General features: G+C 42.4%; 1 protein-coding gene across 9 annotated transcripts in view; it reads left to right on the top strand.

The window, feature by feature from the left end:
• Window positions 1-4,822: 4,822 nt before the first annotated feature.
• Window positions 4,823-17,382, top strand: part of LOC139558812 (CUGBP Elav-like family member 3) — a 60,470-nt gene continuing 47,910 nt past the window's right edge. For all 9 annotated transcript variants that reach the window (XM_071374271.1, XM_071374272.1, XM_071374268.1 and 6 more), the window contains exons 1-2: window positions 4,823-5,052; window positions 17,094-17,223. In XM_071374271.1, the coding sequence (XP_071230372.1) occupies window positions 4,830-5,052; window positions 17,094-17,223 (353 nt within the window). In that variant the 5' untranslated portion in view covers window positions 4,823-4,829. The remainder of the gene's footprint in view (window positions 5,053-17,093; window positions 17,224-17,382) is intronic.

Raw genomic sequence — 17,382 nt, 5'->3', positions numbered from 1 at the left:
AATTAAGAAAAACTCTTGAATGAGTAGGTGTTCTAAAACTTTTGACCGGTAGTCTTTGTCAGGACAAGTGCAGTATTACCATAAGGAGACTTATACTTGGAATACGGAGGAGGAATGAAGGGAAAATGAGAGGCAGAGGAGGTCTGAGAGACAGGGAGGAAGAGGGTGAGCTTGAGTCGATTAAAAATGGTGAGAAAAAGGGAGATGGTTTGTTAAAGAAGAATGGTAGAACTTGTAAGCAGAGTGAGTTGAAGACAGGAGGAGAAATGGAAGTGAATGAGGGCGAAGTATCGGAGGTGGTAGGTGTGGTGAAGTTCTTGGAGGCCGAGGCTTGCACCGAGGGTCAGGATATAGATGGGTCTGTGACAGGAGGAGTGACGTTTTTGGATAAAGTGGACCCTTGCCTTTTGGCTCATCCTTTTATGGTTTCAGGGTGGGCGAAAACAGAGTTGGATGCTGTGGAATCGGTGAGGGTTACCAGAAGTGGTCTTGTAATAATTGTTTGTGTTTCTGCTGGTCAGAGGGAGCAGGCCCTCCGTGTTAAACGAATGGGGGCAAGAGATGTGAATTGTTTTGCTCTCAAGAAATGGGTGCCACTGAAAGGAGTGATTACTGGGGTAACGGTAAATGTGAATGCTGACCAACTGAAGGTTAAGATTCCCGGTATTTGTGATGCTAGTTGTTTGGTGCGACGCAGACAGGGTGGCGTGAGTGGAGAAACAGAAGAGTCATTGTCTGTTCTTTTCACTTTTGATGTTGAGTCATTGCCCAACAAAGTGATGTTAGGATATATACAGTTGAAGTCAGAAGTTCACATACACCTTAGCCAAATACATTTAAACTCAGATTTTCACAATTCCTGACATTTAATCCTCGTAAAAATGCCCCGTCTTAGGTCAGTTAGGATCACCACTTTATTTTAAGAATGTGAAATGTCAGAATAATAGTAGAAAGAATGATTTATTTCAGCTTTTATTTCTTTCATCACATTCCCATTGGGTCAGAAGTTTACATACACTCAATTAGTACTAGGTAGCATTGCCTTCAAAATTGTTTAACTTGGGTCAAACGTTTCAGGTAGCCTTCCACAAGCTTCCCACAATAAGTTGGGTGAATGTTGTCCCATTCCTCCTGACGGAGCTGGTGTTACTGAGTCGGGTTTATAGGCCTCCTTGCTCGCACACGCTTTTTCAGTTCTGCCCACAAATGTTCTATAGGATTGAGGTCAGGGCTTTGTGATGGCTACTCCAATACCTTGACTTTGTTGTCCTTAAGCCATTTTGCAATAACTTTGGAAGTATGCTTGGGGTCATTGTCCAGTTGGAAGACCCATTTGCGACCAAGCTTTAACTTCCTGCCTGATGTCTTGAGATGTTGCTTCAATATTTCCATATAATTTTTGTTCCTCATGATACCATCTATTTTGTGAAGTGCACCAGTCCCTCCTGCAGCAAAGCACACCCACAACATGATGCTGCCACCCCCGTGGTTCACTGTTGGGATGGTGTTCTTCGGCTTGCAAGCATAACCCTTTTTCCTCCAAGCATAACGATGTTCATTATGGCCAAACAGTTATATTTTTGTTTCATCAGACCAGAGGACATTTCTCCAAAAAGTACGATCTTTGTCCCCATGTGCAGTTGCAAACTCTAGTCTGGCTTTTTTATGGCTGTTTTGTAGCAGTGGCTTCTTCCTTGCTGAACGGCTTTTCAGGTTATGTCCATATAGGACTCGTTTTACTGTGGATATAGATACTTTTGTACCTGTTTCCTCCAGCATCTTCACAAGGTCCTTTGCTGCTGTTCTGGGATTGAGTTGCACCTTTCGCACCAAAGTACGTTCATTTCTAGGAGAGGCACTGAGTTTGAAGGTAGGCCTTGAAATACATCCACAGGTACACCTCCTATTGACCTAATTATGTCAATTAGCCAATCAGAAGCTTCTAAAGCCATGACATAATTTTCTGGAATTTTCCAAGCTGTTTAAAGGCACAGTCAACTAAGTGTATGTAAACTTCCGACTTCAACTGTAAGTTATCAGGGCCCTGGACGTTCTGCCATCCTAGGCGAGACCAAAATCTTTCATAAATGCATGGTGGGCCTCGTTTCGTTGGAGCTGTGTAAAATAAGCTTTCTGTCAATGACCCAGCCTTAACGAATTTTATTTATTTAAATATCAAATTTGATTGTCCAATATACATTTCAGCATTTCTTCATTTTGTGGCACGCCTAGAGTGACCTCTTTCCTCTGCTGTTGTGCTGCATTACAGTCATCGATGTTTTCTCTCGGTAGCTGTCCATGGTCCTGAAATCAAATCAAAGATACCCAGCATTTCCACAAACTTCAGAATGTTCCCATTATTTGTCTCGTTCAGCCTGTCAGTGGTCCCACGTAGTGCAATGTTCTGGGTGGCCATTACGCGTATCAGGGCTATGAGCCTCTGCAGCACCTGCTGCCAATGGAGAGTCTCTCCGTCAATAGCCCGTTGGGCTTGGGCATCGATAGTTTGCTTGGACACCAGCCTGATCTCCAGCTCCTTCCACCTCTGGAAACTTTCTAGATGGTCATGCGACTTCTCATGAGAGCTGAGGAGGTGGGACAGATTCTTCCAGTTCCTGGTTCCATCCCTGACCAGCGCAGATTTGCACTCGTGAAAAAAAGTTTGCAGCAAAAACAGAAGGCTGTATCGTTTTGCTTGGAATAAACGAGCCAAGGTCTCTCCCTGTTCGCCATCCTCCTATTGTAGTGGGCCACCGAAAATATTTGTTACCCCTCATCTCTTGGGAAATTCCCCTCCTTATCCTGATATGGCCCAACCTGCACTAAAATATATCGTAAAGATCCATTCATATATTTTGGCCACTCACCGAGATCTTTTATGTTTTTTTATGTCATCGGGGACAGGGAGCGACGGGTCTGAGGTAGTAGGGTCCAGATAGTTCCAGATAGTAGGGTCTCCGCCGGCATTACTTGGAGGTGTGGTTAGGCCTGGTGCGACCACCTGTTCTTGTCCACCCAGAGAGCTGTCATCATCGGTGGAAGTGGATGGCTCGGACTGCTAGAACCAGCGAACAGGGGCTCGTCCGTCTCTCCGAATGAACGTCCTTGGAGGCTTGTTCTCCACACCGGCTGATGGACATTGCTGCAGGCTGATAGATTTCAGCAGCGAATCTCTTTGGCTTAGAGATTGTGCCTCTTTTCTCATTAGTTAAAAAAAATATATATATTCGCTTCCTGATAGTTTTTGTCTCTTTGACGTGGTAGCAAATTTGGTTGCAAATCTCTGTAGCTTACTTTTAGCTAAAATGATTTCCACTCACCCCCGGCGGTCTAGTAGCCGATCAGGGGCGCCGGAGGGCGGCACCCAATTTCCAAAATGTCGCCCCAAATTCCGATGTTACAGGTGTCAAGCTTAAGGGCATGTGACAGTAGTGTGTAGGAGGCAGGTTCCTAAGTGTGAGAAGTGGTCAGAAGGGCATGAGACAAAGGATTGTGTAGTGTTGGGGGGAAGTAGTGGTACGTGTTAATTGGGAAAGGGGGATACCTAGTCAGTTGTCCAACTGAATGTATTCAACTGAAACGTGTCTTCCGCATTTAACCCAACCCCTCTGAATCAGAGATGTGCGGGGGCTGCCTTAATCGACATCCACGTCTCCGGCGCATGGGGAACAGTGCGTTAACTGCCTTGCTCAGAGGCAGAACGACAGATTTTTACCTTGTCAGCTCAGGAATTCAATCCCGCAACCTTCCAGTTATAGGCCCAACACTCTAACCACTAGGCTACCTGCCGCCCCATGGGCGGGGTGCCCATGGGGCTGGGGATCAGAAATATTCCGTACAAGAGAGGCAGGTTGCGGTTTTCAGGGTTAGACTAGTGCAGAAGTTGTCATGCTGAGCCAGGGAAGAAAGTATAGGAATATGGATCAAGTGGGAGGGATCCTGAGAGGAGTGGTGTGAATAGTTGATCTATACCAGTACAGAGGGATAAACCAACAAGTGATATATGTTTCAGTAAGATTGGATTTTTGGCATTTATAGCAATGGTTATCAACTGTACTGCAGGGAACGTAAGTCACAGAAAATAGAGGTTGTGGTGGGAGCTGCAAAGAGGTATTTGAGTGTGCAAGACTTGACATCATAAGAGTTACAGGGTGTATTAAGTGTTAAGACACCACGTCTCTTCCTTTCAGGCTGTTGGCCTGAAGTAGGACTAAATATATTTAAGTAGTAGAGTATAGTATATTTTGATATTTTGTCATTTTTTTTGTGAGTGTAGTGTTTGGTAAGGTATTGTTGTTGTTTTTTCAAGCAAAGCATAAGGGAGTTATACTCCAGTCGAGTAGGTGGGCTAATGCAACATTTATTAGACCTCATCGAAGAAGAAGACCTTGTCGTTTCCAACGGGAGCAAATTAATCACAGCGCGCAGAACAAGCAAGGAGGTGGGCAGAGCCAAGCACGAGCTAGTGAGATCCTATTGGCGCGTTCTAGCATTATTTGTATATTTCCGTTAGGGAACGCCTACTCTATGAAGTGCGCGTGTGCAATAACTAAATTCCCACTTGCACTTAAAAAGAAAAAACTTTGGCAAAGGGTAAAGTCTACAACACGCAGTCCAATCTGTTTATTACAGATTATAGTTTTGGAAATAGAAAGCTGTATGGAGATTAAATGTTTAATCGAAGAGAAAATTTGCAGACTTTCGCGCCATCTTCTCCTAATGCCGGCCATTGGGCTTTCTCTCATCACCATATTTGGTAGTGAGTGGAATCGACGCCAACCGGATGCTTCACATTTATACATCCGCTGAAATATCTGGCTCATTGTTTTATGTGTGGCTTGGCAGTGCAAGGCCCGAAGATGGCTGCAGGATCAGGCGCGTCAAGCGGCCAAAGTCGTGGTTTGCCTGTGGCTCTGGAGTCAACTTTGGACCGACGGTTTCAAGGAGTGTCGAACACAATGGAATCAATTCAAGGACTATCAAATTGGTGCATTGAGAACAAGAAATACCACAGCCTTATCGTGCGTTACTGGATTAAATGGTTGAGGAAATGTGAGTTGCTAATGTTAGCTAGCTAACGATAGCTGATTTGCCTGGCTAGCTTAGCGCTCGTTATTGCTAGGTTAGCTAACTTTAGCTAGGTAACTGTTGGCTGCATACTTTAACGTAAGTAACTAGCTATGTTTAGCGAATGTTAACAGTATCTAGTTAGTGACATTGGTGCACAACACAGGAATGTCATGTGAAATTAAATCATGTAATGTATCTTATAGTTAGCTTCTTGGGTAACGTTAAGTAACGCGGGGGTGCGTATATGTGGAACTAGTTAGTTAAAAAGTTCGCTAATGTTGACTTGCAGTGTCAGCCAGATAATGCTATCACTACTAACGTTACTAGTTGTGATGTCTAGCAAATGTTTGTTATAACGTGTCTGGTCAGTTGTTGACAAACAATGGCTTTAGTGAGCAAGTATTCTACGCATAGAATTAACGTTAGTGTAAAGTTGTTAGCTAACGTTAGCTATTCTCCTGTTAAGACTGTCAAATTTCTTGAAGCCTTTGCCATCCTTGGTTTAACACCTTAAATCAGTTGGACTTAGATGTGTCAAACAGTAACAATCTAAATTCATGTTAACTAGCTAGGTAAATAGTTCAGTAATTAGCCAATATGTTTATAAAATATACTATGTTAATGAGTTTACTGTAACTTCCTGTTAACTACACAGTAGTTATTGCACAATAAAAATAGGAACGTTTTGAGGAGCAGACTAGCCTACCTCAGGAAATGACCAACCATTTTGGGAGCTATAGTTGTTGTAGGCCTATAGGGAGTGCTTGTGTACGATAATTGAAGATGCATGAATGTATTGTTGTTCAGGTCTCCCGGAGACCGGAAACATGCTGTGCTGCTTTTGCCAGATGCTTTCCTCTGCTTTTTTGTTATTGACAGTGAAGCTTTGGTAGTCCATATTTATGTCATTGTGTGTTGTTTTAGAAACTGTATGCTATTTATTTTTTAAGAGTGTAGTTACTAGTAAAGTATGCCTAACATGCAGACCAGACAGCTCGCAGGCATTTTGATTTTGTCCTCCAACTCCAATCAGGACTAGCAGGTTGAAATATCACAACAAAGTCTGAGCCAACTATATTAATTTGGGGACAGGTTGATAAGCGAACATTTATGGTAATATCTAGCTTGCTGTTGCTAGATAATTTGTTAATAGGATATAAACATTGGGTTGTTTATCTGAAATGCACAAGGACCTCTACTCTGACAATTAATACACAGATAAAAGGTTAAACCGATTTTAGTTGCTAGTAATTGCTCCTCCTTCGGGCTTCTTCTTTGGACTTTATATGGCGGTTGGCAACCAACTTTAAGGTGCATTACCATTGCTGACTGGGTTGAGGACCTCAGTTCATTTTACCATCACCCATGTGGGTATGTGTGCCTAAAAACCAATGAGGAGATGCGAGAGGCGGGACTTAATAACGTAACTGACCTCACTGCTCGCGTTGCAAAATAAATGTACTCATATATGTTATTCAATCATTGCACCCACACTGCTCACGCGCGTCAAAGAGCATCTGCGTAGCCTGGTGCTAAAATAGAACTTGGTTCTATTTGCGATGCGCTGCAAGTCCCGTCTCTCCCATCTCCTCATTGTTTTTTAGGAGCGTATACCCATGTGGGTGATTTGAAAGATGAACTGAGGTCCACACTCCAGCCCAGTTGGTAGTGGTAATGCACCTTAAAGTTGGTTGCGAACCGCCATATAAGTCAGAAGAAGAGGAAGAGAGATTACTAGAAACTAACTCGGTTTCACCCTTTTATGGATTAATTGTCGGAGTAGAGGACCTTGTCCATTTCAGGTAAAATAACAACCCAATATATTAATCCCATGACAAATTAGTTAGCAACAGCAAGCTAGCTAGCTAAATTGCCATAAATGTTTAATGCTTTTCGACCTGTCCCCAAATTAATATAATTGGTTCAGATTTCGTTGACACTTTTCAACCTGAGTGTCCTGATTGTGGGTGGACAAAATCAACATGCTCACGTGACTGGTCTGGTCAGCATGTAACTCGAAATGACTGTGTAGTTTTTAAAGCCGCAATAAGCAGTTGAAACAATAACAAGAATTGTCCCGGCCAATGTTTCGGTAAAAATATGATGGATATGGCTGGGTAAATGTAACCACTGTCAAATTCAGAGACAAAGCTATGGATGAAAGTACTGACCATCCATCATAACATTAGTTTTGAAGAGTTATAGTTTGTTTACATTTACAAACATGGGAGCTTATATTTTGGGTTCTAATGGGGTATGACTATTGAACTAAGCCCATTGGGGCATTTTTATAGGTATTCAAGAATCAATGGGTAGGTCTACATATCATAGATTTATAAGTCCCCAAATGGATGTAGCAACTGCAGGTTGCACCTTTTTTTTTAAGGTAATTTTCTTTGAGTTAAAAATAATGTGATTGTGTTGCAAGAGGGGATTGTGAGAGTGAAGAAGGTACTGCTTGTGAAAGCCTGGGGGGGGGGGGGGGACTATTAAACACCTCATATTTAAATATGTTGGTGGTTGTGAAGGATCCAATGGATGGATTGGTTCATTGTGCTTTATATTCGTCCACATTACTGTACCTTGGTCAATGCTGTTGTGCTTTTTATGAATTCACAGCACTACACATGCACTAGATTCAAGCATCACTCAAATTCAACGATTGAATATTCAGTCAGGCGGCAGGGCCTGTGTTTGCAATGCCAGGTGTGAACAGCAGCCCCTCCCTGACGTTCATTGCGGTGTTAAAGCTTAATTAGGCTAGGCTTATTCTGTGTGCATTGTTCTAAGACAAATGCTGATAGAACCTGAATCAACGGTGATGGGCTTTTATTACGCTGAGCGATCATTCATAGGCTACACTGAAGGGCCAAGCCGCAGCCGATATGTGCTAAAGGTGTATTGCCGTGCAACTTGGTGAAGGGGTCTTTGTAGGATTCCTTCATGGACCTAGTTTAGGAACAAGTGATAGTTCACTCACTCCAAAATGCATAGCCTGCTAATTACTCCTTTTAGTTTATACCAATTGGCTGAGGAAGAGTACAATGTTATGTTGGTATGCCTGGTCTTGTTACTACAGCAGGGAATTAAGTATTTTCACCCGGGCTTAGATAAGTATCAGGATGTTGCTGTGACTGCCTTGGAGGCGGAGCTCTGAGTTTCAGTCACCATGACTGTTTGCTGGTGTTCCTGCCTTTTCAGCAACAGAAGCTGATGTTGGCAATGCTTAAAAATGTTATGATGTAGGCTTAAAGGGCAAGTTTGTTTTGCATTACCTGGTGCCCCGGCTGGTGGAGATTTCACTTAAGGACCTATGTTGGCCTGAAACCTTCTTAGAGGTTCTTCCATTGGCACTTTGAAACCAACCCAGGTTGGGCTGGACTTGGTGGCCTAGCTCAAGATGTTTCCACTGCTTCCAGATAATTAGAAATGATGTCATGTTGCTAGGTAGACAAAATGTGACTGCAGCTGGCTTCACTAATGTTGCTAGCAAGCAAGATGTTGAAGAATTTAATTCACCCTCACCATACTGTAACTAACATTACCCCATACTCCTGCCAGTAAAAGCCAGACTCAGAGCGATGTATTTAGCTTGCTGTAGTTAGCTAAACGATTAGCGTAACATGCTAGCTAACTTAATTCCTACCTTGCTTGCTATGACATTGGCTATTAGCTAGCTAACCAAGAAAACCAGACAGGTTTGATATGATGTAGCTAGCTAGCTCTCAATACGACTTGGCAAGCTACAATTCCTGCTAGCTAGCTTGTTTTAACTCTGATTTGCTAGCTAATGTTTTTGGTCACTAGCATTTGAGTCACTAAACTTTCTCAAAAGTTTATTGTGTAGTGCAAAAATGTAATGAAGGATCCAGCTATGGTGGTAATTAGTGTCATTTCTGACTACTGCAGTATTTGCTTGTCAATGTGCTAGCTAACAGAAACAAGTCCAGACAAGCTGCGCTGTCCCAGGTTTCCCTCGACCTAGCTCGAATTTTAAGTGCTTTAGTGTCTGCTAGGGCTGAGTGATTAGACCTAAAAATAATATATATTTTTCAAAATTATGGTCGATTCACATATAAAACATTTAAAATGTTTTCTCTAAATCAGCGTTGTACAATTTAATGGTCACTGCATTTCAAACAGTCAGAAATAGTCTAATGAATTCACAGCTTGTGAAGTTATACCATGGATAAATATAAGCCTTCCACAACCATAAGACCCACTAATAATTACATTATTTTATCAAATTAGTTTTACCTGCTTTTTTTTGCCGATAATCACATCTGGCTTTCAAGTGTAAGTAAATGCCCTTTTTTGTTACAGATTTAACTAGACGAATAAAAAATCATGAGCTGGCGCTCACCCAGAGAGAGTGATTTTATGTAGAGGTGCTGACTAACTGCGAATAAGCTATAAAAATATGTTGCACACTATATAAACTCCCAGTTATTTATCTAGAACCATGCATAATGCACGTTCACTAATGACTAACTTCTTGTAGCAGGCATAAGGCTATAGAAAATGAACACAGGTCTCATCCACAATCTCCCGAGTGGCGCAGCGGTCTAAGGCACTGCATCTCAGTGCTAGAGGCATCACTACAGACCCTGGTTCGATTCCAGGCAGTATCACAACCCAGCCATGATTGGGAGTCCAATAGGGCGGCGCACAATTGACCCAGCGTCGTTAGGGTTTGGCCGGGGTAGGCCGTCATTGTAAATAAGAATTTGTTCTTAACTGACTTGCCTAGTTAAATAAAAATCTCAAGCCCACGTGCTAGTGATAAGCCAGCTAATCTTTATTTCAAGTTCAGCTAACTTGGATCTATTTGCTAACTAACAAGGTTGAACAGTTTAATTGTTATGAACACACCCTTCTGTCTGTTTGCAAAGCATGTTAGCCTGTCCACTTTGTTCAGAATGAAAACGAGTTGCCAATTCTTTATAATTGTGTTTTATGGTCAGTGCACATTTAATGAAAGACAGCTAGTATAAGTGTTTGGATAAAATGCTGCTAGCGGTACCCCAATGCAGTGCGCGATAAACTGAGCATACATTTTTTCAATGTTCATTGATACACTCGTTTTAGTAGTCTCCTCTGTGCACAATTTGAGTAGTTGAGACATAAAAAGGGTATTGTGAAGTTAACTTATCCTCTATTACAGTCAAATAATGTCTCAATGTGTTTTGGTATCCATATGACAGATTCTGTTGGACCAAATTCAAATAGTGAGTTGAAAACGCTTGTCAGAGTGGAATATGTGATCTCAACTTTGTTGGCGTGAGAGGCAGGGGAGAGGCTTGTGTGTGTAAACCATAGAGGAAGAGGCGGCGCGAGAGGTTTCACTCTCGCTAAAAACGTTCCAAAATAAGTAATGCGTTTCTAAGGGCTTATATTGGACCTAAGCTTGTCGCCTGCCTTCCCGACTTTGGGACAACAACTGTCTCCCATTTGTTAGGGCGGAGATGTGCATCTCGTCATTATATACAGATCTCTGGCGTAAATGGGATGGAGGAGAAGGAGAAGAGACCAAAAATACAACAAGCGAGCAAGCGGACATATACACTCCTAATAACGATTAAATGCAGATACAGGCATTTGGAATATCGCCAAAAAACATAAATTAATTAGATATAGTGTCTGCCTTTTATGGTATGACAGAATAAACCTGTTGACGTAGGGTAATAGTGGCTAACTGCCTCCCTCTTTAGCGTATATGACTTCAGAACACTTGTGTTGATGATCTTATCGTGGCTAAGTGCCTTGCCTGGCTGTGTGTGACGTCTGAATCACAGTGTTGATGTCATAGTGGCTAATAGGGCTGGTAATTTCCAGGGACCTCACAATACGATATCATGATACTTAGGTGCAACTCAATATTCATGTTTTGTACACTCGGTGCATGTCTGCTGCAGAGGGACGAGAGAGACCAGAGAGACCCCCATCACTAGTGGCTACCTGCCTTTATAATGTCACAATAGAAGTTATTGGGCGGGTTCAAGCGGACCATCGTTGATCACCAGCTTTCAAAGTGTGTTACATTATGGGTATAAAAATGGTCCTTCTTGCGACATGTTGACTGCAGGAGCTTTACAAAAACCTTGTGGTTTAAGGTCATGTAGTTTTTGATGAAGTCACCTTCAAGTTGCTTCTCGCCAATTACACTATGCAGCCATGACCTGCATTGTGGTTGACAAATAGTGCCTCCCAATCATTTGTGTGTTTTTGTTTGACCAATGCGAACGTGGCCAAAGACATGACTGAAACAGGAACCAACTTCCACAATTCTAAACGGTCCCTCCAGGATTTCGTAGGGATATTTTTGTGATATGTGCGGGCAAAAATGCTTGGTATTGCAGAGTCAATTCTGATATTTTGCATGGCAATGATTTTGTCCAATTTGTCACATGCGTTGAGGGAATAAGTTTGTTGACGTGTGGCTTGATTGAACCATATTGTGCAGAATAAATGTGCAGTGTTTGGTTAAAACATTTTATACTGCAGAGATGGGTCTTAAAAAAAAAAAATGTATCAAATAATGCTGGAATATTGCTTTTTTACTCTTTTTTTTAATGTGGAAATAATGCAGTGATTGGTCAAATGTGCAGGCACTCACATAATATGCAGGGAAGTATTGATTTAGCCCCCAAAAATTGATCGGAATACTGGAGGAACTGTCAATTCCCCTGACTGTTTACAGTGCCTTCAGAAAGTATTCATACCCTTGACCTTTATCAAATTTTGTTACAGCCTGAATTTAAAATTGATTACTTACGTTGCATGGACTCTGTGTGCAATAATAGTGTTTTAAAGTGGAACTGACAGTTTTAACAACTTTGCAGGTATGAAACAGACAATCATATCAGGCCAAAAAAATCCCAGTTTATGCTTCAAAACCAACATAAGAGGTTTTAAAATGTGTTCTATTTGACTCAAAATTCCATGACGTACTGTCAGGCATTGTGGGAAGAATAGATGGATGCAGTTCAATGTATGATTAATATAATTCACCAATACATTTCTTGGTAGTCCAAAAAATATGGCTATCAGATTGTAAAATCACAGCTGGCCTGGTACATTGTTTGCTGCCACAACTCATTCGAGATGCACTGTTTTCAATTATTCAATATTTTGAACAAAAGCGGACTGTAACTAAGGCTGGGAATGGTTGGCAAAACTTTTTTTTAATCATGTTTTCAGTTGACATGTTACTACATAGCTACGTATTTATTTGGAGTTAAATACTTTTTGATTAGGGTCCACAGCATGTTATGCACATCTGCAAGCATAGCAGCAAAGGCTGGACATATTATTTATCTTTTATTTTAATATTTTAAAATGCTATAAAGAGCATCATAAGTGGACATTATAAAGTGCCATATTTTTCTGATAAAACAACGTTCAGTTGGGGTCGTAGTTGCATGTGTTTTTGTGAAAACAAATAGGCTATGGCTGGCCTGCAAATTCAGTGTTTTTAAAATATTGTCCGTGCGCAGATTGAATTTGACACCCCTGGGCTAGCGTAGCTATTTATTTAGCAAGCTAAGAACACTGAGCCTAATGCTAGCTACTGGGAGAATGTCATGTCATTGGAGGAGTGGGTGAGTGACCAACTTTTTCCCCTCATCATTTTTTTGTTGGCTACAGCAAGAGATGCTGCAGGTGTCGTTTGGTTAGGTAGCAAGAAATGTACATTGTTTTGCTAGCTAACTAGCGAGCTATGCTGAACTTGAACAACTGTTATCCACAGTTAGCATATATCTTAGTTGTCAATCAAATGTATTTGGCATCGATCAAATGGGTGGGCAGGCAAGTTCCCATTGTCAACTTTGGTTGGGACAAGCATGCATTGGCGAGCAGGCTGCAGAAGGACTAGCAGGCTACTATTTCCCTTTTTAATTTTTTTTTAATCAATTTTGACAGCCAACTAGTTGAAAAAGTTTGATAGGGTGTAACTAATCTTCCCTCGTTTAGATTTTAGCTCATCTCACTCTGGCTAGCATTAGTTGTTGATCTTATTAATGTGCATCGGCAGCTGATGGAGAGAGAGCCTACTTTTTTTTTTTATCAATAGGATTGTGACTTTCTCAAATGTAAGGCTCCCGTGATGTTTACATATTTGCATAAATCCTTTCAGCTGTATTTTGCAGCTTTTGGCAAATCAAATTTGATTTCTCACATGTGCCGAATACAACAGGTATAGTGAAATGCTTACTTACAAGCCCTTAACCAACAATGCAGTTTTAATAAAAATAAGTTTTAAGTAGAAAATGGATGAGTAAAAAATAAAAGTAACAAATAATTAAAGAGCAGCAGTAAAATGACAGTAGGGAGGCTATATACAGGGTGTACCGGTACAGTAAATGTGCAGGGGCACCGGTTAAATGAGGTAATATGTACATGTAGGTAGAGGTCAAGTGACTATGCATAGATTAATAAACAGTAGCAGCAGTGTAAAGGGGGGGGGGGGGCAATGCAAATATTCTGGGTATACATTTGATTAGCTGTTCAGGAGTCTTATGGGTGGGGGTATATGCTGTTTAGAAGCCTCTTGGACCTAGACTTAGTGCTCCGGTACCACTTGTAAATGCAGTAGCAGAGAGGTCTATGACTAGGGTGGCTGGAGTCTTTGATAATTTTTAGGGCCTTCCTCTGACACCGTCTAGTATAGAGGTCCTGGATGGCAGGAAGCTTGGCCCCAGTGATGTACTGGGCCGTACGTACTACCCTCTGTAGTGCCTTGCGGTCGGAGGCCAAGCAGTTGCCATACCATGCAGTGATGCAACCAGTCAGGATGCTCTCGTTGGTGCAGCTGTAGAACCTTTTGAGGATTTGAGGACCCATGCCACATCTTTTCAGTCTCCTGAGGGGGAATAAGCGCTGTCGTGTCCTTTTCACGACTGTCTTGGTGTGCTTGGACCATGTTAGTTGGTTGGTGATGTGGACACCAAGGAACTTGAAATTGAACCTGCTCAACTACAACCCCGTTGATGAGAATGGGGGCATGCTGTGTCTTTTACCTATTGTCCATAACCATCTCCTTTGTCTTGATCAAATTGAGGGAGAGGTTGTTGTCCTGGCACTACACTGCCAGGTCTCTGACCTCCCTATAGACTGTCTCATTGTTGTCGGTGATCAGGCCTACCGTTGTAGTCATTGGCAAACTTAATGATGGTGTTGGAGTCGTGCCTGGCCATGCAGTCATGAGTGAACGGAGTACAGGAGGGGACTGAGCATGCACCCCTGAGGCCCCCCGTGTTGAGGATCAGCGTGGCGGATGTGTTGTTGCCTAACCTTACCACCTGGGGGCGGCCGGTCCAGGATCCAGTTGCAGAGGGAGGTGTTTAGGCCCAGGGTCCTTTAGCTTAGTGATGAGCTTTGAGGGCACTATGGTGTTGAACGCTGAGCTGTAGTCAATGAATAGCATTCTCACATAGGTGTTCCTTTTGTACAGGTGGGAAAGGGCAGTGTGGAGTGCAATAGAGATCTGTGGATTTGTTAGGGCGGTATGCAAATTGGAGTGGGTCTAGGGTTTCCAGGATGAGGCTGTTGATGTAAGCCATGACCAGCCTTTCGAAACACTTAATCTCTGCCGGTAGTCATTTAGGCAGGTTACCTTCGCTTTCTTGGGCACAGGGACTATGGTGGTCTGCTTGAAACATGTTGTTATTACAGACTCGGTCAGGTTGAAAATGTCAGTTGGTCAGCGCATGCTCGGAGTACACGTCCTGGTTATCCGTCTGGCCCTATGGCCTTGTGAGTATGATTTTTAAAGGTCAATATTCACATCTACTCCCTTCACAGAACAGCGCAAACTAGCTCTAACCAGAATAGAAGGAGGAGTGGGAGGCCCCGGTGCATAACTGAGCAAGAGGACAAGTACATTAGTGTCTAGTTTGAGAAACAGATGCCTCACTAGTCCTCAACTGGCAGCTTCATTAAATAGTACCTGCAAAACACCAGTCTCAACTTCGAGAGTGAAGAGGTGACTCCGGGATGCTGGCCTTCTAGGCAGAGGTCCAGTGTCTGTTTTGTCCAGCTTAATCTTTTATTGGCCAGTCGGAGAGATGGCTTTTTCTTTGCAACTCTGCCTAGCATCCCGGTTTGCGCTGTTCTGTGAAGGGAGTAGTACACAGCGTTGTACGAGATCTTCAGTTTCTTGTCAATTTCTCGCATGGAATAGCCTTAATTTCTCAGAACAAGAACAGACTGACGAGTTTCAGAAGAAAGTCTTTGTTTCTGGGCATTTTGAGCCTGTAATCGAACCCACAAATGCTGTTGCTCCAGATACTCAACTAGTCTGAAGAATGATGTGCTAACATAATTAAAAAAGGGTTTTCTAATGATTAATTAGCCTTTTAAAATGATATAATTTGATTAGCTAACACAACGTGCCTTCGGAACACAGGAGTGACGGTTGCTGATAATGGGCCTCTGTACGCCAATGTAGATATTCCATAAAAAATCTGCTGTTTCCAGCTACAGTAGTCATTTACAACATTTACATGTCTACACTGTATTTCTGATCAATTTGATGTTATTTTATTGGACAAAAAATTTGCTTTTCTTTCAAAAAGTGACCCCAAACGTTTGAACGGTAGTGTATGTACTGTCACTGTGGGGATGACGTCATTGATGCACTTATTGATAAAGCCAGTGACTGATGTGGTGTACTCCTCAATGCCATCGGAGAATCCCGTAACATATTCCTGTCTGTGCTAGCAAAATAGTCCTGTAGCTTAGCATCTGCTACATCTGACTACTTTTTTAATTGATGCTTCCTGCTTTAGTTTTTGCTCATAAGCAGGACTCAGGCTAAGAATTATGGTGACATTTGCCAAATGGGGGGCAAGGGAGAATGCGTTCTCATGATCAAAAGTCGAGCTGTTGCTACTGCCTGTAAACATACAGTCCAGTTCAAAGTGAAAGATGGCACCCCCGTCCTGGACAGTGTGTATTAATTGTCCAAACGCACAGCTGCTTTCCCGCTATATTGCTATAGAACTTTCACAAATGCCTGACTACGTAATTCCCAGACGTTCTATGAATTTATGAAAATGTGAAAATGACCATGTCCAAGTGCGCGCTTGTCAGAAAATGTAAAAAAGGTGTTTGTTCTTTCTGTGGGTTTATATGAACAGATTTTAAGATTTTGTGTTGATAAAATGCTGTCGGTAGTGATATCCTTGTGTATATGTATAATGTATATATGTATAAAAAAAATACGCAGCCATTCTGAGTGATCACCTTCAACTTCTGGTGAAGCATTTCTACCCTGATGGGAGTGATCTCTTCCAGGATGACAATGCCCACATCCACAGTGTACGAGGGGTCACTGAATGGTTTGATAAGCATGAAAACAATGTAAACCATATGCCATGGCTGTCTGTCAGCAGATCTCAACCCAATTGAACACTTATGGGAGATTGAGGAGTGGTGCCTGAGACGGCGTTTTCCACCAACATCAATGAAACTCCTATTATGGAATTTCTTATGGAAGAATGGTGTCGCATCCATCCAATAGAGGTCCAGACCATTTTATTTTTTATTTCTGTTTTTTGTTCTTGTGCTTTTACCCCTTTTTTTCTCCCCAATTTCGTAATATCCAATTGGTAGTTAGTCTGGTCCCATCGCTGCAACTCTCCTACGGACTTGGGAGAGGCAACGATCTAGAGCCATGCGTCCTCCGAAACACAACCCTGCCAAGCCGCACTGCTTGAGTTCCAGACACTTGTAGAAATGATGACGAGGCTCATTGAAGCTGTTCTGGCGGCTCGTGGTGGCCCACTGCCCTATTAAGAGACTTTGTTGGTTTTGCCTTTATTTTGGCAGTTACCGGTATAAGCCTAATGCTGTAGTAGTGGCAGTGTCGGGTACTGAAAGGCTAGACATATGAAATTGTATGGTATTTTGTTTGTGTAACACTTGTCATGCTGGCAATTTTTACAGTCCCACCACTGTGGTTTACAATTCAACTATTTTCTCTCTCCCTCCCCCTTTTTCCTGCTATTTTCTCCTGGCAGCTGAGGCTTCTCATCGGCTCAATTTGTTCTACCTCGCCAACGATGTCATTCAGAACTGTAAGAGGAGAAATGCCATCGTCTACCGTACTGCCTTCGCCGACGTGCTCCCTGAGGCCTTCCAGCTGGTCAAGTGAGTAAACCACACACTGTTAGTTGAAGTGGCCCCTAGATGCTGATCATGGGTCGGTTATGCACTAATGGGTAAGGTTAGTATTGAGGGAGAGGGAGCAGATCATAGATCTGTACCAGTGTTTCTTCTAGGGGGAACAAATGTAGCAGTGCGGGGGAA

The sequence above is a fragment of the Salvelinus alpinus genome, chromosome 29, assembly GCF_045679555.1.
Source record: "Salvelinus alpinus chromosome 29, SLU_Salpinus.1, whole genome shotgun sequence".
In the NCBI taxonomy this organism is placed as follows: Eukaryota; Metazoa; Chordata; class Actinopteri; order Salmoniformes; family Salmonidae; genus Salvelinus; species Salvelinus alpinus.
Note: the sequence above shows the minus strand (reverse complement) of the source record. Positions and strands in the feature narration are given on the sequence as shown.